Source organism: Malurus melanocephalus, unplaced genomic scaffold, assembly GCF_030028575.1.
Source record: "Malurus melanocephalus ecotype Western Australia unplaced genomic scaffold, MMel_1.1 scaffold_336, whole genome shotgun sequence".
Lineage (NCBI taxonomy): Eukaryota > Metazoa > Chordata > Aves > Passeriformes > Maluridae > Malurus > Malurus melanocephalus.
Genome location: NW_026623568.1, coordinates 29,983 through 57,111, shown reverse-complemented (window position 1 = coordinate 57,111; position 27,129 = coordinate 29,983). Strand labels below are relative to the sequence as shown.

The 27,129-nt window shown below is 34.6% G+C and overlaps 1 protein-coding gene across 1 annotated transcript in view; it reads right to left on the bottom strand.

Annotated features, from left to right (window-relative positions):
* Positions 1 to 27,129, bottom strand: part of LOC130580465 (neurobeachin-like) — a 251,330-nt gene that overhangs the window by 204,565 nt on the left and 19,636 nt on the right. The window contains exons 3-4 of the mRNA XM_057377984.1: positions 22,656 to 22,764; positions 18,442 to 18,608 (exon numbers count right to left, since the gene is read on the bottom strand). Of these exons, the coding sequence (XP_057233967.1) occupies positions 18,442 to 18,608; positions 22,656 to 22,764 (276 nt within the window). The remainder of the gene's footprint in view (positions 1 to 18,441; positions 18,609 to 22,655; positions 22,765 to 27,129) is intronic.

The window sequence follows — 27,129 nt, the reverse complement described above, 5'->3', positions numbered from 1 at the left end:
TTGTTTTTTTTGTGGGATTTTTACACGAATACTAAACATTAAGATTAAAAGATTGTTGCAAGAGCTGGCTTCCTGAAGGTTCAGGTTAACTGACAGGGGTTAGGCTAAAAAAAAAAAAAAATCATACTCGTGGATTCAGAACAGAACAGCTTAGTTTTTAAAATAATAGTATACATTTAATGTGGGTGCATGCAGTAGGAAGGGGAGGACTGTATTAAGGAGCTGGTTAGTTCAGTAGATCATGGCTTTAAGAGAAAGATGATTACGGCAGTTCCTTGGTGTGAGAGGAGAAGGGTGCAGGAGGTTCATTTCACCACCAAGTAATTATGCTGACCCAGAGTGTTAACATTTATTATCATTGAAAGATGACACTCACTGTTAGCCAAGGGAAACTGCTAGTCAAATGCTTCCATCTAGATCAATACACACCACATTTTTCTACAGCCAAAAGTAATTATACAACAGCAAACTTCACAATCGATACCCACTCAAGCTAACTTATATTCTGCTTTACAGACATGAAGGTATAGCACTGTTAACAGCCACTGAAAACTACTGCATTTGACCCAAATTAAAGGGTTTCTCACTGTTACAAAGGATTTTGCCATTTTCTGAGAAAATCTGTGTCCTGTTTTCCCTGTCATTAAAAACAAAGAAAATCCATGCAGGTTTTAAGGACATGCAGTTGAAACTGATGTTCGTGTAATCATTTCATAAAGTCTCACTTAACACAAAATAAAAAAGAAAACCAGTCATTTAAAGAAAAATCAATCTTCCTAACCATTGAAAGCTGAAATAGTTTTTGAGGCATTAGTTTCTAAAAGCTGCAGTTGAAGACCTGACCTTTGTGAACTTAAGAGATCAGCAAAGGAAGAAATATATATACCTGAAGCATTAAATCAATGCCATTTTCAGTATTAACCACCTAAACACATATTCATACTTGTTTACACAGAGGTGCACACATTACATTGCCATCAAACCAGCTAGTGGACAAAATTAGGCTTTAAGAGTTTACATTTTGTTTCAAAAGTGATCTAAATGTCAATTTTGACAACTGCTTTTACAAAAGCAGAGCTTAGTCTGATAAACCAATCTAACACATCAAGAAAGGTTAGAGGGGAGAAAAAAAATCACTACTTCAGCAAGAAAAAAAAATTTGACATCCAATTTTCAAGTTGATTTATCAGTGGAAAGCTAAAATTGATAGTTTGCCATTACTGGATAGCAGGCTGTCTAAGAAAGCTGTTACAAAGCCTTTCATTTTGATTTAGCCACATGGATCAATACAAACCTATACTGTTTCAATTTTACAAATATTGATTTTCTGATATACCTCTGCAGGACAACATTCATCACCTGCCATACTAAAAAATATTGAAATGTATTTTGTAAACTTTGATTCTCAGCAAAATATAGCATTGAGCGAAGTGAAATCTATTTTYCCAGATAACAGCTAATCACTGCTAAAATGTATTTTGAGTCATATCCTTTTGCCTTTCTATTTCAGAGTCTAACACTGTCAATCCTTTAACTTGATTCATAGCAAAAATCATAAAATTGCCCTTTGTTTTCTCATCAAGTATCCTGAGATTCCTTGTCGTTTTAATGGCTAGAATAAAATAGAAGTTCAAGTTAAAATATTCACAATTTTGCTTCCCAAATCTAGAACCCCTTAATGCTTCAGGAGGAGGATTTTTTTTAAGATACCACAGAACAAAACAAATTCTCCAAGTTGAAAAAGCTATTTAATTAAACAAATATCTTTATCTGTTATTCACACAGCAACAATATTTTCACAGGCTTTTCTAATCTGCATACTGTGCTAAGAGGTCTGTTATTCCTTAACATTCAAAACATACTATTTTTTATATATTATTTGCTAATGTGTAGTATTGATTTTTATTCCAGCCCATTCAAACTGATATAAACACTGAATTCACTAAAAAAATTGCTTAACTTTGTAAGGCAATTCTAATTGTACAGCTTTTCTTGCTCCAAATTACTTCATCACCACATATCTTATTCAATTATAAGAAAAAAATGTCAAAATAAATTAAAAGTTTGAACCAATTACTTACTTTCTTTATTCCCTTTTTTTCCTAATAGTAAAAAGCCCCCTTATGAGCTCCTTAAGACATTTCAGAGTGCCACATTGCTGGCACAGATAAATGCAGATACAGCCAGGGCAGCAACACAGAGAAGATACCGAACAGATTTTGGGTGGAAATACACCCTGGATAAAAGTGTAAGGTAATTTTCTCAGCAGTATATGAGAAATAAGTGAGAAAAATCATAATCCTGTTTTGGAAGGATATAGTCCAGGAACAATATTTAGGCAAGACCTAATCAAGGGTTTAGATTAATAAGTGCATGTTCAGTACCTGTCCTGGTAGCACAATGACATTTAGATTGCTGCTTACTAAACAGAGCTGAAAAATTCCTAAGTTATTGAGTTAGAAATTAAGTAAGTGAGATTCTTGAAAAGTGATATTTTTATAATGTAAAGAATATGATAAATTCTAAATGTTCTTTTAAAATTTAATATCGTGAAAACAGTGTAGAATTTTCTTGTAGACTTAGGGCTCAATATGGATAGCCTGTACATTTATACAATACCTTATTTTTAACATTTAGAAACTAAATTCATCTTCTAACATGTACCTGAAATCAGATAATAGCAAATGCCTGAATTTGAAAAAAAAAAAAAAAAAAAAAAAAAAAAAAAAAAAAAAAAAAAAAAAAAAAAAAAAAAAAAAAAAGAAAATTATTGTCACAAAAAATCTGTGAGACAGAGAGCTGGCAGAGAAAACCACAGAAAAAAAATCAGAATCATTCAGCTGAATATAGAGGTGAGAAGCTCACTAGTCAAATCTGATGTGCCTTTTCATCATGTTCCAAAAACATCAGAAACAGACTTTAAATGCAATGGGAACCATTTCTGCAGCTAGAAGGGACTCTGTATGAGCCTTCACACAAATCCTATTATTCTGATCCTGGTTCAGATGATGATGATATAACCACCAAAACAGTGAACACTGTAAATCTGAGGCATAAAAAACCCCTGGAGAGCTACACGACTAAAGCATGTTTAAAAATAAAGCAAAACAACATTAAATACTTGAGACCATTCTTTTCATATAAAAGATACTTAGTAAGCTCTACTTTCAGTGCTTTTTCTTTCATCAACAGATTTCAGATCACTCTGTTAGCAATGTACCATGATTCATGTGTTACAGATGAGGAAAACAAGGCAGATAGATAAAGACTGAACTGATTTATTCAGTGTTGAGATTTCACCTCACTGGCACCACCAAGATGATAACTTCATTATTCAGGGAATAAAGTGACTGCTTTCATAGCTGATGTAAGAATCTTGCTTTCCCATATGAACTGTTCTGTGAATTCTGGAAGGAACAGTGGGTGGAATGGTTGGTATGTCTTGGTTGGAAGTATCATGAATTGCTGCTCTGGTTTATTGTCAGCATTTATTAAATCACTATTCCCATAAATGTGTATATTTTCAACAAATATTTAAAATAATACAAGAAATTTGAATAACCATAATTCCAATCCCTATATGTTACTCAGTATTTTAAAAATCCAGCATTTTCAAAACAAAATTATGTTTATGACATAACAAAAATTTATCTCAGTGCAAAAGGATATTTAATAATTTCCCTCCTAACAGGGGAGGAAATCAAATTAAACAGCTTTGTTTATTTTTGTTTTTATAGAAAAAGTAGGGCTTTCTTGGTCACTGGTTTGGTTTTGTGGTGGGTTTCTTTTTCTTTATTTTTTTGGTCTTTTTTTGTTTGTTCTTTGGTGTGGTTTTTAATTTACTTATTTGTTTTTGTTTTTTGTTTTGGGGGTTTATTTGAGGGGGTTTGTTTTGGGATTTGTTCTTTATGTAATGAATAAATAAAAAAAATGCAGAAGTAAAATATCTTGTTGATAGTAGGCTGCCATCATCTAATAATAGCAACAAATAAGTAAAACCACAGCATTTATAATGAATGTGTTTAAAGATCCTTTGTTCTATTAAGTATTTTCAGTATCTAACAGTATTCAGTACAGTAAGATAATGACCTTCTAAAAAGTAATGATGGTGATTATCCATGTAATGGTTGTAGCATGCAAATATACAGCAGCCATGTAAAGGAACAAAAATCAGGCAGCAACTTCACAATGCTTAAGGGCTTCATATTTTACAGCACCAGCATTAATGGAAAAGTTAATGTAGCATTGAATAACAGTGAGCTGCTCAGCTGCTGCTACTGCTGCAGAACATTTGGATCATGGAAATAACGCACCATTTTTTCTCTCCTATTGCTTTCTCGACCCACAGATAAACACCTTTCACCCACCCTCAAAATCACATGCAAAGTATTTCTGCATTACCCAGGAATGATTAAGAAATATGCCCGAGCATATAATTTCTAAGACTGAAAATGAAAATAAATAATTACATCACAAAACTAAAAATAATTAAGCAACAGTGCTGAAGAAAATCTCAAAGATTATACCCTGTAACTTAATTCACACTATGGGACAAATGCATGCATGAGCACAGTCACTTAATGCAATACMAAAATGAAAGAGATTTTTTCAGTACTTCTATCTCTTAATTCTTGATTTCAATGAAATATTTCAGTGAAATACACAGATAAAACAATCATTTTCTATCCCCTTTTTTTCATATGAATGAAAAAACTAGTGTATGAACTAGTGAATGTGCTCAGTAAAGCATAATTTGGAAACCTTTCAGTGATCCATGTCTACAGAAAAGTTTTAGAAGATAGATACTGTAAATGGAGGCACATAATTTGCTCTAAATTGAGTTGCACTGAAAATTATGTTTAGGCAGAAAACTGAGAAAGGGTCCACAGACCTCGTGACTACAAATCCTGTAAACCATGTTCCACTTCATTATTGCTGGATGGTTTGAAAAGAAAAAGAAAGTAAGTTATTAAGTAAATATAGAGTAAATCTTGGAATATACCTCCAATCTTTCCTGCCTTCAGACAAAGACCCCAAGGGCTCATCTCATCTTGATTCGAATGTAAAATGAAAAGACATGTAAGAACTTAGAATTTCTATTAAGGCATCAAGTCCTTCCTGGAATTCCCAAAAAATTCAACTGATAAAGGACTTCAAACTTTAATGTCTCTGCACTGATGTTGAATTAGTAAATTTTTTTAAAATTTCATTCCTGATTGGCTTTTTTACTGTCAGAAGGAGAACAAAGTGAAGAGTGAGGAACACAGTCATGGAAAGAGAAGATTCACTCCTTTATTTTCTGCTCTCAAAATAKTTAAAAAATGTGCTATTATATTGAAATATTGCTACAATGCTGAAATTCAGCTCCAAAAGTAATACAAATGCTTGGTTGATACTTTATCATTTCACTATTGATTGCAGACATGAGAATTAAAGTTGGGGAGGAAGAACTATTGCTTACAGAGCTTTCCTATTTTCTGTCACATCAGAACCCAGAGAATTTGCAAAGTGACTCTTCAGTCACACCTACAGCTATTTCACAGCCAGACAGTATTTTTTAGGTGGTGTGAAAATCTTCCTTTCCCTGCTTTAATTCATCTGTTGTCCAATTGTCTGCAATTTCTGGAACAGATATCTTTATTCAGTTATATGTACACCAATTATTGTATAATTCACTAACTTTCATGCTTCTATAATGTCTGCGATGATATTAACTACAAATTTCTAATAGAAATAGTAGAAGTTATGAACCTTGCCTTTACAATTGCTAATATGGATGAATATGGGTATAAACCAATAAACACTTATGATTATTGGAGCCAATGGAGAATTTAAGATGCCACTAGCCAGGTAACTCAAATATTTACTGATATATGTCTCAAAATTTGCTTGTGATTAAATATCTTCTAAATGTTATTGAAACCATGAATGACACAGAAGCCTGTAGAAATTTACTTGTTATGGAACGTCCATTGTGGCCTTTTAATTTTTACAGCTGAGACTCTTCCTACAGTTTTTATGTATTTTAGAAAGCAGTAGCATTACAACTTCACTGTGAGGCTTGTGAAAAGTTCAATTTAACAAAAAAAGGTAAATCTATTTTCTTAATCCTAATAGAGAGCAAGTTTTTAGAAGCACTTTTTTTTTTTTTTTTTAGTGTACACAAATTAGAGAATTTGTGAATTACTTTTAAAGAAGGGGAATTGTCTAAATAAATATTGCATTGAGAGTGCCACCTTTAGAAATTCAGGGTGGCTGAAATAAAGGAGCTATTCTAGTACTTTCAAAATAGGATGTTCCTTACGAAAAAGTCCCTGTTTAAAATTTAGTGGTGTCCAGCAGAACCTTATGAATGTCACTGCAGAGCTGGCAATCACCTTCTTTCACAGTATAGCAAATGGTTATCAAATGATACCACTATACAAGGAGTACCATAGCTAAAACTCAACACTGACCTGTAGATTTGGCTTCTGGAAGAAAYACAGTAAAAAATTTAATATACATGGTTTCCACTGGATGTCCATTTAAAAAGAAGCATGAATGGAGTGGTGGCCAGATACATCAATTKTTTTACTCTGTGTGTGTTATGGGTAAGGTTTCTCCTTTTGTTTCCTTTCTTGGGGAATTTTTCTTTCCCATTTTGTTGCTGGGATACACTGATCGCCAAGTCATTCTTTTGATGGCTGGGCAATTGGGGAAAATAAAAAGAACCTATGTCCCACCTGCCCCACCCAAAGGATCTCCCTGAGCACTCCTGCCTGGCAGTTTTTGGGKTTTTTTTTCTATCCCTCTCTTTGGAGAGAGAGAAATTCTCATGGGAGTTTTGGGCTCGGGGAGGGGGTCTGTGTATGTGTGTGGCGGGGGGTAACTGCACTTCCTGCCCTGCTTGGCTTGGAGAGGAAGGTCGGCCCGCTGCCTGTGGGGGGAGAGCTCGTCTGCTCTTTTCTGCAGAGCCCAGCATCTCCGGTCGTTGGCTACTGTTTGCTGCACTGTGATCTTCTGCCCCTTCTGTCYCTGTGCCAGGGACCCCTGAGATTCCAGCTGCAGGGGTTGAGTTGTGCTGCATCCCGTCTTGCAATGGAATTCTGCTTGTCTCTTTGCTCATCTGGCCTTTCTGGGGTTTCTTGCTGCCCAGAGGAGCACCAAGATCGGCGTTTCTGCTGTGAGTTTGCAGATGAACTTTTCTCCATCCACCTCTGCCGGCTTGTGCCCCCCATCGCCCAGTCGGAAGATCTGGACCAGCTGGGACCYGCACCACAGCGCCCCTGCAGCCGCCGGGGAATCATCACACCCGCTCTGCCCGGCCGGGAGCCAACAGTGCCCCTGCCGACTGGGACCGTAACTGCACCAAAGGGGAGGGTGTAWCTCTGTAAGGCTGTCACTGGGGTTTGTGGCTGGGTTGGTTGTTGCTATAGTTGTTATTACTTGTTTCACCTTGTTATACATATTAATTAAAACTGTTATTCCCCTTTACCCATATTCTTGCCTGAAAGCCTGTGATTTTCAAAGCTACAATAATTCAGAGGGAAGGGGGGTCATATCCACCACTCCAAGGGGAGTCCCTGCCTTCATTGGCAAACACCTGTCTTTCAAACCAAGACAGTGTGTTTCAGAAGAAACGTGTCTATTTCTTTCCAGGCAAGGTAATACATTCATCACAAAGAGAGAACAACAACGTAAACAGTAGCATTTGTCAAAAAACCCAACCAAAAACTAAGCCTGAGCATATCTGATAAGCTAAAGGACAATTTACCAAAAAGAAAAACCTAATTTCTATGTAAAAGAAAAAACTCCCCTTTTTAAAAAAAACAATTGGTAATATTTCTCTAACACTACTGACTTGTTCATAGTTTCCAATCTATCTTATCTTTTATACTAATTTTAATATTTTGATTTTATTTAATCAGGCTTCAAAACTTGGCAACCCCTGCTCTGTTAAAATGTGACAGGTTATGTAGTTTTCATTAACAACACTTCCAGAGAAGTTGGCCATTCCACACAAATTTCAAATAATGATTTTTCTAAATTTTAAATTTCAAGGTTGTTGAAAGGTAGTGTGAGGAACAGTTAAATAGTTTGTCTTTATGAGTCCTTTAAGAATACAAAAACTGAGATTTTTACTAGCTCCATCATGATGATCTCACGTGAAAAGACTATTATGAAAGAGGCGATTTTTTCTTAGCTGACCTGGTCTGGCTTTTAGCCAAAAAAAAAGTGAAGTCGTTTTTTTATTTTTCTCTCATGTTTCTCAGTGTTTCTTAATTGAGATTAAATCATAAAGGATAGTAGAGTCCATTCTGATTTGGGAGATACATATGAAAAGCTGCTTCTGGCTGCTCTTCTTCTCCCACATGTTCCACTCAATTTTCATAATTTTTATCTCAGCAGTTCAGTATGAAACTCTACCACTGAAAATACCAGCTGAAGTTCACTAAATGAATTTCCCCTACTATTAAGCTGTCATCAGCTTTAAAAACTTCACTTTTTATTCAAGACTGTAGAAGAGGTTAGGACAATATTCAGTGTAAGACTACTATATGTTTAAAAATAATGYATTGTTACCTAACAGAAATTGGAAACTTTAATGTCTAGACATTAAAGAAAATGAGAGTGAACATTTTTTAATACCAAAACAACCCTTCTACTCACCATGAGGCAAATATATCATGCTTTACTTTCTTCCATGTTTTCACATAGCACAAGATACATTATGCATAAAATTTTTCGCACTCTTATGTCAAAGTATCCCAAAGGCTTCAGCAGTTTTTATAAATTGAGCCTAAGAGACATCAAAGTTACCTTCCTCTTTATGTACATTTTTATTGCTTCCTACCATAAAGGCAAACATAGCTTCCAGTAAATCATCCAAAGAAATCTCTTTCACATAAATATTTCCTAGATTCAGATTGTGACTGTAACAAAACCAAAAACATTCCCACTCAATAAATATAATTTGATAGCAGTAAAAAAGTGGGGAAAACCAATGAGATTCTGAAAAAATAATTTTAATTTTAAGAAATAATTTAAATATTAGTCTATTGACATTGTGTATACAGACTTTTTCAAAACAAGATAGATAGCATTCTCAAACACAGAAGTATCTATGGTTTATGAATTTTTGGTGGATTTTCTAATAATCTAAATAACTGGTTAATTTCCTACATTGTTGGGTTTTAAAATGGTTCAGCACTATTGAATATTTAAGAAGTACTTACAGCACAAGAAAGTATATTCCTGAGGCTTAAACAATCATTAGACTCTGATGTTCATCTGTTTTATTGAACTACCTGCAGGGAGCTCTATGGGCATATGATTATGTCAAGGTCACAGGATTAAGTGAGGAGTGGTGACACTAAACAAGCCTTCTCTGTATATTTTAAAGGGTTTTACTGAGTTACTTAAAATGCCATAAACATAAATAGTCTTCTATCTCTACAACATATCCATGACAGATGACTTCAAAATATAACACTCCTGAGCAATGGAGCTTTACAACCTAACCAACAATCTATATTATTGACAACAGATAGTAATATACAGGGGAGTCAAAATATTGGGAGAACTTTGCAATCTGTCATCTTCAGATATATTATGTCGGTAAGGGTACAAGAAAAAGATCTATTATATAGATCAAAACTATGTGTGAACATACATTACTGCTGAAAAAAACCCCAGAGCTTACAGGCTATGCAAAAATACAGTTTATAAAGAAAAAGTAAATGCTATAATAACAAATGTACCAAATCTACACAAGCCATGTAAAACCAAATAATAAAACCAAGCCGACACAGTAAATTCAAATTGAATGATGCAGTTAGTTTTTAGAATTATGTGAATTTTCATATCTATTTTATCAACAAGAAAAACAGTATAATCAAGTACAGCAATCTTCTTCAAGTCATGTACCATCCATGATAGACATCACATTTCTGATTCACTTGAAGTAAATCTGTGTAAACTTATTTTTTCACTGCTTTAAAAAGTCAGAATTAATCAATAAAAAACCCAACAAATAAACCATCCAAACAAATAAACAAACCCACAAACAAAACCCAACCAAAAGTGATCAATTGAAAGGGACGTATCTACTGGGAATTTTTTTCAGAAATCAGAAATATGAGTTGTCCAAGAATTGTCTCCATAGTTTAATATCTGTGAATATAAAGACTCTGCCAACAAAATGCATATAGAAACACCAGACCCAAGGAAACCTCCTGCTAAGCTATGTTACAACAAGAGGGAAGAGACAAGACTCTGGTTGTGGTCTCTCTGTCCAACTACCATGCTCCTCCTGTACACCTGAAAACAGAACTCACTTCTTACGTGGCACTGGGGAGAAGCAGTTCCATATCCACTTACCTATGACTCTGTAGCTTGGAGCCCTATCTTGCTGAGGAGCTCCAAGCACCAGCTTAGGAAAGCTGTAAACTATTTTGAATGAGGAAGATGTTGTACCAGAGAGAAGTAAAAATAAGGGGGAAAAATATCATCCTGAGAGTTGACTTATTTTTTTTTTCCCACTGTGGAAGAGGAGGAGGAGAAAAATGAACTCAACAATAGAAAAAAAAACAGGTCAGTGTATTACATATATTACCTGGTTACACACTGCATGAGGAAAAAGGAGCTAAGAAGACACCACTATGAGAAGAGCTTGTTTGCAGAATTCTACCTTATACCCCACAAAGAAAGGGGTACGCAAAGCATGTGATTGGGGTCTACCACACTACACCTTCCTTGGTACCTGAAAATGATTTAATCTTCAGTTCCTTTCCAAACTCTCTTCTGAACTTCTGATACTATTTGACAATAGAATCATTGTACATAAATATATTTCAAATAAAAAAGTGCAAGATGTTAAGGTTTCGAGACAAAGGGAATCACAATTGTTCCACTGGGTTTTAATTTCTGGTTAAACTTTCAATTTCTGATGTCTAAAACAAGAAATGTCTGAGAAGTCTACTAAAATGCTACAGATTTTTCTCTTAGGAAAAAAAAATCTAAGCTTGGCATTCATCTTCTCTAATATTTGAAACATCATGTGGAAAAGAATCCTGAATTGTAATGGTATGTGTAACACCTACTGTGATGTAAATATAGGATTTTMTCACCCACTTTATGTCAGAAAATAATAAATGCATCAAAGAATTTTCATTTCTGAGAAAATACGGCCTTCTTAGAAGCATGTAATTTTCTTACTCAGATTCTTAAAATCCATTGCTTTTGTTCCTTTTTTATTCCTTGCTTTCTATTCTTTTATATGGGGAAGATGGAAAATCCACTGCTGTACTGTGCAGGTATTGCTAGGTAGACATGCGAGAAAAAATAATCATGTGATCCAAGAGTTTTCTGCCTAATGAGAAATTCTTCCCTCATGGCTTCCACTGAGTTTCTGCTTCTACATAAGAAGGAGCACAGGTGCTAGGAACATTGTCTAATATCAGCAACTATTTGTTCAGCCTGCTGATAACCACTGCAGAGCTTTTTTCTGCTGCAGGAACTAGGAATAAAACAAGAAGGCAGAAGGTGTTTTGAAGCTCTACCGAGACATGGAAAATTCAAAATCAAGAGTGACAGAACCTGAGATTCCTCTGGAAGTCCTGAGTTGAAAATTCAAGGAGTCTGAGTAAGTATTAGACAGATCTATCATGTCTACTTGTTCTTGTTTTCTGTTTCTTAATCATCCAATTATATGTGAAAGTTTCAGTGCCAGATGGACCACGGGTCTGAACCTTCATGGCTGCTCCTGTGACTGGTACCTGAAAGCTGAATGGCTGCATGTGCATTCAAATATTAAATCCATGGCCAGACTGAAGGAGGAGCAGAAGTCCCCCTAAGTGTGTTAAGGGGGGCCTTCCTCCTAATATATGTGTAGTCCTACAATAAACAAATACATTTATGGCAAATTGACTGTATGAAATTTGGATTTGCATTCTGATTACTGTTACAGTTAAGGACTCTATTGACATCTAAAGATCTGTTGTCCCTAAGCCTTAAATAAAAACAAAATTTACAAGGCTTTGCTCTCTTTTTTCCCCTTGAACAAAAAGAGGAACCCCAAATCTAGGCAGAAACCGAGAATATGTTAAAGCAAAGAAGAAAAAAAAAAAACAAAACAAAGAATAAAAAGCTCCTCTTAATGCAGATGCAATAATGTGAAAGTGTAGAAGACTTCCTCCTCTATAATGAAATAAAATGTATGTACTTCCTGGAGAAAAACAAGTCTTTCTGTAGAGTTGAACTAGTCTTTCCTGAGTACCACTTGTTTCTCAACATTTGGAAACACTTCTTCTTTCCAAAGAAAATATTTTTTGTGAGGTTTCTTCCAGCTGTGGGAAAAAATCCGTAGAACAGCGCCACAGTTCAAAACAACTGAGCAACCTTGCAGAAATACAGAAGTGAATAAATCTCACAAAATGTGCAGTTGCTTGTACAGTCTTTCTCTGGTTATACAATACTCCTTTCTTGGCACATATCTATAGGCTGTAAATACCATTCTACACCTCTTACTATAAAAGGATATAGAATCCTTCCATTCCCCTTTTTCTGTCATGCTTGTCAAAATCCTCAGCACCACTAGAAAGAGCTCCTTCAAAGAGCCTGCCTTACACCACACTGGTAAAGAGTCAGGGAGAGAGAAAGAAAGAGGGTTTGCAATGGATGAAGCAGCCACTAAGTTGAAAGCATAGAAAGAAAATTAAAAAGTGGATTGAAATGTAAAATACTACAATAGAGTGATCAGATTAGTAAAATCATATTAGTCAAGTTTAAATCCTGCTATAGATGGATAAATAATACTGGATTGAAAATATGCTGCTGACACATTTGCTGATCTCAAGGCCTCTCAAATTGTGCAGTTAAGTAAAAATAACAGAAGACAGAAAAGCATTTCCTTAATGATTTGTTGTGATGAAATAATCTCAGAACTAAATACTTGGAACTTGTAACAGGATAGCTAATGAACAAGCTAAAAATTATGCCATTGCATCAGACCAATTTTCAAGAATATAGTCTGCCAAAAAAAAAAAAAAAAAATCAACGCATTCCAGAAACAGAAATTCATAGTTCTTACAGAGTATGTAGAAAAAATTGAGAAGCTTAAGAGGCCCTCTAAGAAAGGGCCTGTCAAACATGCTTCTGGATCCAGTAGACAGAATCTGGTCTTACATCTTTTCCACTGTTCTAAAGTTCCCTTTTAAATTTATGCCCAGCAGTTAAAATGAGCCAGAAAGGAATGAATAGCTAAACCAGATGAAGCCAATTTGCAGTGGGGGGTAGAATAGGTTCTGTGCCTCTCTGAATTTCCTGAGACAGCAGCTAATATAGCGATGGAGTCAGAGAATGACAAAGAATGGCTGTAAGGGAAACAACTCCTTTCTAATTCCTGTGATCTGGTCTCCCTTACCATAAACTTGAAACATTTGTTTTAAAAGTGTTTTCCAGAATCAACTTATTTAACTGCCAACCCCCTTAGGCTTGGGAAAGGGGAGTTCTCTTTCTGTTCTTAGTCCTCTGGACCCCAGTAGAACCCAATCTCTTCAGAAGCACATGCTGTAGAGAGAGACAAAACTAGCTGTCTGGCAAGAAACTTTTTATTTCCAGCCTGTCTCCCCAGACGAATTTGGTCTTCACCACAGAATGAGTTTGACAGCTCTGCCCTCCACCATGAATAATTAATTTGTTATGGGTGTCTAGTTTAACCAAAGATGGATTTGAACAGAAAAAGCCCTTGTATACTTGCTATTTGGTACAGCTGCTTTAATGTAGGTGGAACTTCTTTCATTAAATCACAGAAAGCAAGAGAACCAAGTCTCATTTTTAAACGTCATTTTTCTAATTATAGTAGTCCTCCTGTGAATATCAAAACTGATCCTATGAAAATATCTATTACAAATATTTAATATTTAGATTTTGAATCCTAATGGGAACTCTGAACTCTTTTTATTGCCATAAATTACTTTAAACCTATATAAACTGTAAGGTAGAGGTATATATACAGTATTCTTGAATAAAAATTTTTGAAAAGTTGAAGCATCTGATAAAACCGAGAAGCTGAAGAAAGAAAGTAACAGCTTATGGCCCAAAACACAGGCATACATATGGTCGATAAGGGATTTGAACTGTGAGTACAGACAAGTTTTACAAAAACTTTTTTCTTTTTTTTTTTTTAAGAACGATGTGTATGGGGAGAGACGCAGATGGGGATGAAGAGAAGCACCATATGAAGCTGACAGAGAAGGCAGAAGGAAGCATATGTTGTGACCTGAAAACTATAACCCTGAAAAAAGCTAAGGGTAAATGCTGGCTTAAAGAAGCTTGGAACACTAAGCTATGAAACACCCTCTTTGATTCTTCCTGATGTTGGAAATTCCCTCTGAAAAAGTGACAATGCATCAAGGAAATAATCAGTTCATCAATTTCTCATCTGAATGGGAAAAACGTGCAGAATTTTAATTTTAGTATAACACTGAAATTAAAAAAAAAAAAGGGAAAACATGTATGTTTAGGGTAAGCTATTACAAAGATACCGAAAAGTGTCAAATTGCCCAAATATGAGAAACAGAGTTAGTTTTGTTTAAGGGCACAAACCAGATTTATAACAAACTAATGAGATTTAATCTATTATGCTTTGTCTGATATATGTAGATGAAAATAAGATGATTCAGTAAATTTCCTTTTTTTTTTTTTTTTTTTTTTGTAGAGGATTTGATGCTCACACTTGGAAGAAACTGAGAAGAAAAACTTTGGTTTTCACTTCAGGTTATGAAGGGAAAACATTTGAAGGAAGAAAGAAACTAATGTTGACAAGCAAGAAAAAATGAAAGTTTTTTCTCAAAACAGCTATTTACCATTTAAAGTCAGAAGGGGATCAAAGAGTAAAGAGGTTCACAGACCAATTCAAACTACTGRTTGATTAACACAGAGTCAGGAATTTGTTGTACAGTGCTACTGTGTTTTTAGGCATTTATTCAAGTTGTGGAGTACTTGGCTATAATTAATTTCACCTTCATAAATTAATAGCAAATTAGGAAGTTAATTGAAATTCCAGTCACCTATGATTTTATGATATTTTAATTAAGCTACTTATATATAAGTATAATCTAACTTAGAATTTAAAGTCTCATGTGATATTTTGTTATCCATCTTCATTCTTGTTTCTTCAGACATTTTGGGAAGATTTTATGATAATATATTTAAAATACGTAATTTACAAATACTTTAGAATATAATTCATCAGACCTCTTGCTTTTCCTCTCAGTACTAATCGTCTGTGGCTCTTAATAGTCTCTTTGTTTCTTAATGTACAAAGGGTAAGCTTTGTGGCACTTACAGATTAAATAAGAAATGCTGGTTGCTGCTTTCTGCAAAGACAATATGCAAAGACACAAAAGCTGGGGAAGCTTAGAAGCTCATTGTGTTGAATTGTGAACATAAGGAAAATTTTTCTCTACACTTGTGTCATATTTGACAAAATGAAACTGTAATATTTCGTAACATGAGCATCTGTGTTAAAGAACTTTTGAATTGCTTGTTTATCTTGAGAAGGGATAAACAAAAACATATACAACAAGATAGGACAAGAGGACACAGCCTCAGGTTAGGCCAGGAGAGGTTTAGATTGGATATTTGGAAAAAATTAATCACCAGAAGGGCTGTGAAATATTGGAACAAATTGCCCAGGGAGGTAGTTGAGTCACCATCCCTGAGGGTCTTTGAAATACTTATGGAAGTGGCACTTAGGGACACCATTATCCACCATTAATGGATTTGGCAGTGTCAGGTTAACGGTTAGATTCAATGATCTTAGAGGTTCTTTTCAGTCTAAATCTATGATTCTATTTATTTGTACTATATGCTAAAACTCACTGTAAATTGGTAGCTGCAGCTGTGCTGACAGAGAAGTGAAGCTTTGAAGAATCACACTCATGTCTGCACAAATATTTTCCTACCTATCTTACCCATTTTGGATGTCAAAAGGCATTGCTATTACCCAGGTATTTATTGTACAGAAGTGATGGCCTGTTTCTTACCCTGCCCCATCTGGACCAAATTCACCATTTCAGGGAAGAGTCACCAGCTCTCAAGTTGAACAGGAAAACAGTGTGTGCTCAGATTAAGAGCTGTGTGCCTTCAAAATTGGCAATGCTTTTCCTAAAAGAAATTATAGAATCACTACAGAAGTGTAGACGTCTGGAGTGACAACCTGGTTTTTGTGTTTTTTTTTAAAATAACTCTGTATTTCAGTCAGGCTGTATCTTCGTGGCACAGAGAAATGTGAGCTTGTGAGAGACTGTYAATACTGTCACTGTTGGTCAGGAGCTAAAAACAGAGGCTTGAGTCCTGTTTTGTCTCATGCCAGCCAAGACCAGAAGCGTGTATGGTTTTGGAAGCCATCTCAATTTCCATTATAAAAAAAGTATCAGAGTAGCTATCTAATTAACAGTAGTTTTTGTATTCTGTGGCTAAGGAGTTTAATGAGASCCCTCTCCATTTTCTGCCCTTAAAGCCTTTTGGATCTACCCATTGAGTGATGTCGGTCCCTAACAAGGAACAGAGGCTCTTCCACTGGACATCTCCCTCTCCCTGCTGTCATCCCAGTGCTTCCCATTCACTCTCCACTAGTCCCATGACAGAAGGGGCATTTGTGTGCTGCATCACAAAATTACCATGGCACTATGGCCAAACCTGCAAGTGCAAGGCCATTTCCCAACTGGCTCCTGCAAACAGGGTACCCCGCTTGAAGACCTTGTGCTGTCACCATGTCCCTTTTCTTCATGTTGAGCCACTGCCTGCAGCTAAAACACAACCAAGCTGCAGTTAATAGTGCAAGCACTAAAATGGGAAAGCAGCTCTGCCAGGAGCTGAGAAGCAGACAACATCAGGCAAGTCACATGACAGGGATGAAATAAGAGTTTCTTTTGTTCAGTACAWGAAATTTCATAAGTTTGCCACAAGTGTCAAGCTACTTTATGGCCCATCAGAAAGTATCGTGGACTCAAGATAAAAAGCTGCAGCATTGGTATGTTGCCATTTAGGATGACATCAATAATCCAGGAGATAAAAAGTTATCTGGCCCTAAGAAGAGACAGTCTCCTGGAAAGGCAGTGACCAGGAGCTGATTTAAGTCTGCAAAGTGTCTGCAGCCATTCACAAAGTCGAGCAACAACATTATTCAAAAATTGTTATTCATTATTCAAAGACATTAAAAGGACTGAAAATTGCATTTATTTTCAGCATGTTCCAGTCTCCAGACACACAGCTTTAAGTCTCAACTAGAAATCAAATGAGCTTCCCTTATGGATATGTTTTGAATTAACCATATTATAATTTTCTACTTGTCATTTTTGTTATTTCCACCAGAATGCCTCTGGTGTTAGACTTACAGAGTTGCTGTAAGACTGAAGTTCCACAATTTCTACTATCTTAAAAAAAATAATTACACTTCCATCATCATCCTAGGAAGAGTGATTTCTTTAAAAGAAATAGGGATAATGAACCAAAAAAAAATCATTTCCCTTTAAACACAATATAACTTCAAGAATCAACCAGATAGAATTACAAAAAGAATGAACAGTATGTATGCTATATATCAAACCTATATTGCTGATATGTCAGATTTGTTACTTGGSAGCTTTTCTAATAGGCTTAAATCCTAACTCTGTAGTCAATACAAATGCAGATATATTTTTTAAAAAGAATATTTATCTAGAAAAAAGTTTTTGTATTATCCATCTGAACTATGTTTTTTACTTAAAAGGTTTATCAGAACTAAAATGGAAGTTTCTGTTCTTCTCTGCTGATTCAGAGCAGACATGTAAGAATTTAAATAGAAAATCAAGCAGCAAAACTTCAGTTATCTGGGAGCAGGACTCCCTTGATTTCTTTTGTCTGAGTTTTTTCACTCTGAATAAATAATCAAGTGTTTGTGACCCGAACACACAAACAAGAGAGAGATTTGTTTGCTTTCACAGACAGGGCACTCATGTGACAGACTCAGGTTCAAGACCTTGCTCTGAATGAAGGAAAGAAGCAATTTCAGCTCAAGTCTTCCACATTCTGAGGTCAAAACCTTAGCCACTGGCTATTTTTATGATTCAGAAGCGCAAGGCTCTTATTTTTGGTGTGATTTATTAGAACATTTAATTTCACCTCCATGTTGAACAGAATGAACCAGTGTTCAGTACAGATCTGAATAAAACCTCAAATACTGTACCAGTTACATACAGAAGAAATTAGATATTTTCGCTATTTTTTTAATTAATTTTTTTAACAGGAATACTTGCTTAATTGAGCTGCACCTTGGTTATGTTCTGCTTTGCACATGCTACATTTAAGTACATTTAAACTCCTAATAAAATCATGTTTTGGTTATACAATGCCTGCTTCTCTCAAGCTTTGAAAAGTAATATTTAAAGCCCCACGTTTTTGACATTTGCAGCTTACCTGTGAGAAACAGCTCCCCAGGCACCATGTTTATTCGTTAGTATGTTGAGTATCTTCTGTTTCAGCTGGTTGGCCGTAACATGATCTCGATGCTTAGCAGCACTGATGAGGTGATCACACATCTTCTCCTCCTCTCTCCGGTCAGCAGCATACTGAGCGCACTGCGACTGGGAATGAGAGCACATCCACTTCATCACAGACAGGCTATCTATGATTGCCTTAAAATTATTATTTATTAAACTCTTTGAATCTAAAAAGAACTCATTTGAATACTTTTCAGAAGAATAGGACATGCCATTTGTCCTAATTTCATCCACGACAGGGTTAATTTTTTAATAGTGGCAGGGAGAGAGGCACATCCAAACCCTAATGTTATTTGATACCATCTCATGTCACTTGCCAGGGGCAGAAGTAAGGGACGCTCTTTCTCTGGTCTGGGAGAAAGGGTGGCAGGTGAAACGGTCCAATATTGTTTTACTTTCTGTGTAAACCATTTCTTTGTCTTATACCTTTTGTTTTTAATATTGTTACTCTCACTGTTCTCTTTCTTATCTTATTGCTGTTTCCAGTAAATTGTTCTCTCAACTCGTGATTTCAACCTTTTGTGCCTCCAGTTCTCAACTCCACCCTGGACGGGGCAGGGAAGCAATCAAAGAGTGTCTGGTTTATCAGAGTCTCAGTTGAGATGCTTAATTATTCTGTTGTACCATTCTGTTGTACYGTTTTAAACCACCGTTCAATTGAAAATTTTTACTACTTTATATTATCCATGAAAAGCACTCAGTTAAAATGTGTAAAAATTGAAGTACCAAGGGCAAAGATAACAGATTAGCAATGTGTGGCCATGGAGATGCCTTAAAAGTTAGTCTTTCTTTGTAAACATTTCATGTGTTCTCTGGCATAAAATACAGCTCAAGCATACATTAGTAATATACAATAAAAAAATATGTACACTGGTTTTTATTTTAGAATTACATTAAGACCTAAAAKTAAAAAGTTATTTGATTTTTTTGTACTACAGATGCTAAAATACAAATATAAAGAGTACATTTTTAATTTCATACCACAACATGAAAAATTTTCATAACATACTACCACTTCTAAAAACCCTAATGGATAAAAAATCACTCGTCTTTTAAACTGAAAAAGATCTAATATTTCCATCATGTTTCCTTCRAGAGAAAACTACTTCTAAAATAAATGCTGTGGTTATTCACCTTCATGCTAATTTTTTTCTAAACTGCCAGAATCCTACTGGGTATTTTGGCTTTTATAAATCCTTTCTTTATGTATAAGGACAATATTTTTCCATCTCTTTCCTCAAAATCACGCGAAGTTCAAACCCTCAATTTCTCCTAATAAAAATTCTTTTAAAATGTCTAAAGGAAGGGACTGCAGCCAGAGTAATCAAAATAAATCCGCTATGGTAAGCATAATTTTCTAGGTATAAATTGTAAAGGCTAGATTATTCTTAAAACAGCTAATTAAAAAAATACCTTTCAAGACACATTTTTGCATTTACAGTTTTTGTGCACCATTTCAGAACGTTTAACCAACACTCAATGCTGCAACAGTGCTGAATAGAATCCAATTTTCTAGCATTCARAAGAACAATTAAAATTAAGTTAATCTCATACTTTATATTTCATTCTTCATATTTCTGCATTGTGCCCTTGCCCTTTTAGTATAGATCACAGTAGCATTCTGTAGAATGAAGATTCTGAAGATTGGTCTTCCTATTGTGTTTACAGACATTATTTCAAGTAGTCTATTTGGGCAAGAACAATGGTTACACTAATTTGTAAAGGGTTAATTCATTTTTCAATTTATCTTCTTGTACAGGGAAGCACCAATTAGTACAATGATCTGCCTTAGTAATGAGGTTAATATTTCACCAGCTCATTGGACAGTAAAATTAAATTTTCATTTTTCTTCCTGAACAGTTACAAAGGTTAACAAAATGAAAGTTAACTGTGAAGTACCCATTCTAGGAGGAATTTCCCTGGCTATGACTACAACTGGAGTCACAAAATAAAACTTAGATGCTGGTCCATGGCCTCCCGTCTGTGAAGGAGACACAGTAACTTGGTGCAGCTTGGACCAAATAATTTCATACATAATGATTCAATTAAAGTTTGAAGGGCAGAAATAAAATAAAATAGTCATGCACCTCTCTACCTGAGAGCAATGATAAACATGTACTAAACCCCAGAACATATACCTATACAGTTTATTAAAACAAAATGAAAAATATACAGTTATGTAGCAGAAAACTACCAGAAATTTCTTTGTCCCTACTGCTTTCAAGTAGGATGAAAAAGAAAATGTACAGTTATGTTCCCACCCTTATTAAAGACAATATATAAAGCATTCTTTCAGACTTGAAACATCATCTTATTAAATACTTGTGAATTTCACATTTTAAACAGTCTACATTTTTCAGTTTTCTTTTATGACTTGCAATTTTTAACTTACTCATCTAAAATATGTATGTGAGGCCTTTCCTAGAACAAATATAATGAAAATTTTCATGTACAAAAAATGTGTTGGTTTCCTTACCAGACAATAAGAGAGACTTGAGGCTATTCCTTTAGGGAATTTAGTTAATATTTTAAATCCTATTTGCTAACAGAAGCTGGAAGTTAATTGAATATTCTCATTTTGTCTGGAGTTCTGACAGATCATATACCTCAATGTATTCTTCAAAGAGCAGAATCTCTTCCATTGTCATTTTAGTTTACTGCATGATGCTCTGATAGATATCAAATGTTATTTGTTGTTGAGGCAATATGAAACTTTGCTCTGACATACACTTAATTGTAAATGTGATTTTATCTACGTTCAAAATATCCAGTCTAAGCTTGGAAATAAAGTTGTTGCAATCCCACATGACAAGTGTCTGTTGTCTGCTCTGACAGAATGAAGTAAAGGTTATGTGTATTCAAAATGACAACAGATATCTCTGTCTCACACTTTTCAGCTAGGTCAAGGAGCACAAAAACTAGTACATCAAAGTGCACATTTAAGAATGCTGTTTCAAGAAGATAAAAACCTCATCAAAACTAAGATTACTGGATCCCATTTCTAGCCAGCAGGTGCTTGTTAATATTTCCTGACAGATTAATAAATTGATATAGCTATTTAATATCATCAATACTTAGTCAGTCTATCTTAATCCTAATGTTAGGTCACTTGAGCACTAAAACGTGGAAATATATGACTGCAAAAATATAGCTAAACCTACACAAATGTATGCAAACACAAGGYAGGTTTGGAAATTATAAAAACAGTGATGAAATGCTGCATGAAACACCAYAAAAATGCAAACCTATACTTGATAAAGTCACATAAAAATGATTTTTTAAATTTACTCCATTACTGTTGAATGATTTTTTTTTTTAAATAGTTACAAAATTAATCCTGYATGAACAACTGGAAATATATTAAACTGCAGACATCTTAAACATGGGGAGTTTAGCACTTGGGTCATTTTCAAGCAATGTAATTTAAATTGCATACTGTAATAGTCATTGACGAAAAAACAATTGAGTGTTTTCAGAATGAGAATAATAGACAATAAAGAATTATGGGAGTCAGCTGCTTTGTTACATCTTCCAATACTGAATCTTACTATCACTGGTTTATGCTTCCTGACTTCCAAGAAACATACGCAGTATCATATTTCACTACATAAATCATAACAAATGGTAAAAAGTGCTCCCAAAATTCAAAATATTCTACCAAGAAAAGATCTTAAAATATTAAGACTGTTTAACAAAACATTTCTACTTCTTTTTTTTTGTGARGTACCTTAAGTGTATTAATTGTTTCGTTTTATAACTGAACTAATACATACTGTTGAAAAAAATCAACAAAAATAATTAGTGATGTGATTTGCATTATTATTATTGYTATTTTCAATAAATTAGAAAAGTTGTTTGTGAACCTAAGGGTCTACTATATCAGATTTAGACATTCTGATTAAGGCATTTTTTCAAGCTGTAAACACTTTTATGAATATCAGTGACAAAATGAGAAATTAAATCCATTCCTTGTGCTTGACATTTACCACAGCTTTTAAAAACTAGTTTTGAAATGCTTTCAATGCAAATTTTTTACTTGAAAGGCAAAAATTAAATCTTTATTGCATGAAGTTACAGTCTAGGCGACAACTGTGAAAACAGAATCAAAAATACACCAGCTCTAAGGCTTACCTCAAACTCAGCATGCTTGTGGACATCTTCAGCCCTTTGTCGGTTTAAAATAAATTCTGCTTCATTTGCAACACGCACTATATGGTCTTTCATTGCATGACACAATAATCTAAAAGAAGAAAAATCAGAATGAGACTTTGTATTTGATATACTTCAAATAAACTATTTCCGCAGTTTTACTTACAATGGAAAAAATTTTAAATCAATGGAACTTCTGTAACTAAATTTTCAAATTAGTTGAAATTAAAAAAAAAAAAATCCAAATTTTTCTGCATTGTGAAAGCTCAAAGAAATCACATTAAATGGAAAAATGTTTTCCATTTATTATTGAAGGGAGAGTTTCTTTATGGAAGAATGCATTTTGAGTATGTTTTTAACAGCAATCTCAATATGAATACTCTACTGTCATTAAAAAAAATCTAGACAACTGCTCAAACTCTTATTTGCACCTTTAAAAACATTAGACATATTCCCATTTCAGTCTTAAAAAGTCGTAAAATTATTGTATATTTAAAATTCTATTAAAATTGCAAAATAACATCAATATCTCTCACATGTTTTTTCAGACACTAGAGTGAAAAGTACATCACAATTCCAAGTTTTCAAGATGCCAGAAATAGACAAATCTTACTTATTAAGACTGGACTGAGACTGAGGATATCAGTCAGACACCTTAATTGAAGACTTTTCTAAAGACCACAAAATACCATGAGTTGTATAACAAAACTGCAGCATAAACAATACTGTATTGTTAAAAATGTTCACATCTTTTTGGGCAGCAAGAATGGAAGCAACCGCTTTCTTATSCCTGTAATCCATATCTAGGGTTGGCCATTCTATTAAAAATTACTCTGCTCTTTTTATCAGCAGAGAGGAAACATCTTTCAGAATACAATGATCTGACAGGTCTGTTTAGGATAAGGAAGAACCATTTCTTTTTCTGTGAAAGTGGAACATGGTCTGGGATTTTCCTTCTGGCAGCATCAGGGAAACAGTTTCAGAGTTTCTTACATACACTAAGACTGAAATTTCTAGCAAATTCAACCCTAAAGTTGGTGTTTGGTGCTAGAAGCACCACAAGTAAAATTCATTATCATTAGAAATTAAAGTCATGATTACTAGACCTTACACCTGTTAAGATGGAAAGATCTGAACTACATTGTTGCCTCCTTTGGTGTGTTCTACCATCTGTCAAGGAAGAAAATCACTTATCMTGAGCTAATATTTAATATGTGTGCCTTATGGAAGGGAAACCATAAATGTTGGGGCCTCTAGAGATAAAGACAATAAAACTTGGATCGAGGTTAACTGTGGATATTCATGCTTTTAACAACCCTTTTAATTACAGCTAACCCTTTGCTATTTTTAAAGCAAAAAGTTTTTTGCAAATTATAAGMTGAAAGATTAAAGTTGCCTACAATACAGCCTTCATAATTTATCTTTATTTTTTAATCTACCTTGCTGGAAGATACACTACAGTATTAAAGTATCAAGATATGCTACTAATTAAAGTATTAATTAAATAATATTGTATTAATGTGTGCTAATAAGGGACATACTGTGATTCACTTATCTTAGGTGCTTGTATGCACCTAAGGTAGAACTTCAAAGACTAGGTAAACTATGCTTTTGCATCTAGAAGCATTATTAATAATTCTAGTCCTAAAATCACTTGTCAGAAAGACAGACTTTTGAATAAAGGGAAGGGTTAAAATCCAGGGTGCCATTTAAAAAATCTTGCGTGGCTATWAAAGAAGCCTTGACCTGGATGTTTTGATTTGCAGGTGCAAGAGGCATAATAAATTAAAGCAGTTAAATGTTTCATCATTGAGAGGCAGCAACCACAAGGCTGGGGAAGCAATGTCTTGCATGGGTTTTGGCAAAGGTTCTTGCTTCTGAGYTTGCTGTATTTGTTAAAGTAAACTTACTTTTCAAATGTAAAAACCCTATCACAAAATAATTTTTAGTATTGGTTTTTACTTCCAACTGAGAACTACCATCTATTCTCAAACTACATTCCTACTAAGTCAAAGATGGCAAAACTGTTTGCTGTTATGTCTGGATTAAATCACAGCCAGCTAACTGATTGAATCTCGGATTCATATAGACACAGCAATATTCAGTGTACTGTCTCAACTGGTTTACACCTGAAAATCAAGCATGATATTGTCATGATTCTTTGAATACTAACCAATTTATTTAAATCCTGATTATTTCAATCATATGCATGGCAGAAGATTAAAAAAACCCCCAAAGCTTCCAACTTTTTGGCTTGAGAAAAAGTGCTTACAACTTCTTTTGGATTGTCAAAGGAAAAAAAATTCAGAAAGAATCCCAAATAAGAAGAAATCTAAAACCAAACAAAAAAAAAACCCAAAAACCCACCAAACAAAAATTCCCTTTACATGGTACAACTAAGAGAAAAAAACAAAGACCTCTACGTCAGCAAATTCACTCTTTCATTGCAACAGGCAGCTACATCATTAAAAATATTTCATGAACTGTCTTCAGTTTATGAAAGGCATTTTCATGAATTCTACTCCATGAAATGTGTCTTCAGTTTACAAAACTGTGATTGAGTTACRTGCCTCTCACACAGTTTTGGAAGGTTCTCTGAAGGTTAAAACCCTCTTACTTTCCAATCCAAATATATTCTTCAGCAGTCTCATTTGCACAAACTTTGCGCTTATATTTACACAATTCTTCCTCTGGTGATCCCCTGATATTGCTCCTATTCTTATTTATTAGGCTAAATAAAACAGCTCTCTGACTTTTCTTATACATCAAAACAGGTGGTAAGAAGASTTTAACTAATTTCATAATTTAATTTTATGTTTTCTGTAAGTGTATAGCCAAAACTGTTAGCAGTATTCTAGACAAGTTCCAGTCACTATTTACACAGTAACATTAACACTGCCTTATTTCAATGGAAGCCCTTTCTGATGCAATTCTAGAATTGTGTTTCCCTTTTTCTTAGCCCTATATTCTATGATTTTACACAAGAATATTTCAGTGATAATTGGTCTTTTACCTCTCCAAATATTTCAAAAAGATGCAGTCTCTAGTATATATTTTCAAGAATATGAATTCCATTATAAAACATTTATGTAATACATTTATATTATTGGAGGTTTGAAACCCATCCAATACATCCTGACTGATATTTTTGCCATCTGCCCAAGTAGGTTTCCCACACACAGTTTTTTACAGAGCACTCCCTTTTTGGGGAAAAGTCTATCCTCTGATTCTTTTCCTAACCATAGTCCTCGATGGGARTGACCAATCCCATTAAGAAGGAGCTTGAGGAAAAGAATGAGCATATACTTGGTATGCAAAAGGGTGATCTACAATTTGAGAGCTGTACAATTTTTAATTTTTACTCTCCTTTGGAAGTAAAGCTTGTTCTTTACTGAGATCACTGTGGCTGAGTTATACCCACTGCTCTCATTCACCCTCGTAAATGCTCATTGTGTCTTAGCAAGCACCACCCTCAACAGAGCTCACAGCTAGATTAATAATCAGTTCAGATAGCTGTGGAGTTTTCAGCTGAAGATATGGGAAAAAATAAAATAAACTGGTACTTCATAATAAGCACAACAGGGCTTAAATATCTGTAGAACTAAATGGTGGGGTCTCCTTAAACTAAAARTGAAAGAATCTCAAACTTATGAGCAAGGTCAGACTGAGAGCAAGTTTCAGGACACAACCATTCATAAATAAGACTTATTTATAAATATTGTTTGGGAGTGGGCAAGAAGTTATTTTCAATCCATGCAATTAACTTTCCAGAATTCTGTCCTCAGAAAGTTACTTTAGAATGTCAGTGCTTACAGTTTAAAGGAAGTTGTGAAAAAGTATGCTTAATCAATCAATATGTTTAATCAACTCAGATTCTGGAGTTTAAAAAGGATGGATTGTGGATGTCCACATTCCATGAAGTCATTCAGATAACTAGTCAGAGCCTGGGAGAACATTTTTAGAGTTTAGGAAATAGAGATGTTGAGAAGACACAAACTGTACTGGAAACCTGTAAAAAAMCATAAAATGCTTTCAACAAAATCTAGGTGTGTATTGGGGGGCTGTTTGCATACCTGTTAGAACTGAAGGATGAAAATTGTTCCTCACTAACTGTTCTAACCTGGCTTTGCTATTCTCCAGTCAGTTGTTCCTAGTAATAACCTCACACAGAGAGAAAGGTGTCATAGCTGTTACACTGATAGATAAAACAATTGAGCTTACGTTATCCAATCTTTCCTTCATTTGAAATAAACTAAAAACCCAGATCATTCCCAAAGAGCAATTTTCAAAATAGATTGCCAAATGAGCATTAGTTTTAATTTAGCTAAGGTCTTGTTTCCTCTACTCATTCCTGAATCTCTGCCAACTCACATGTCCAGGGAAACAGATGTTTCTCTGACTTACTTTCATCATATGCCCATGGCTTTATTATTTAAAAAAAAAAAACCCAAAAAAA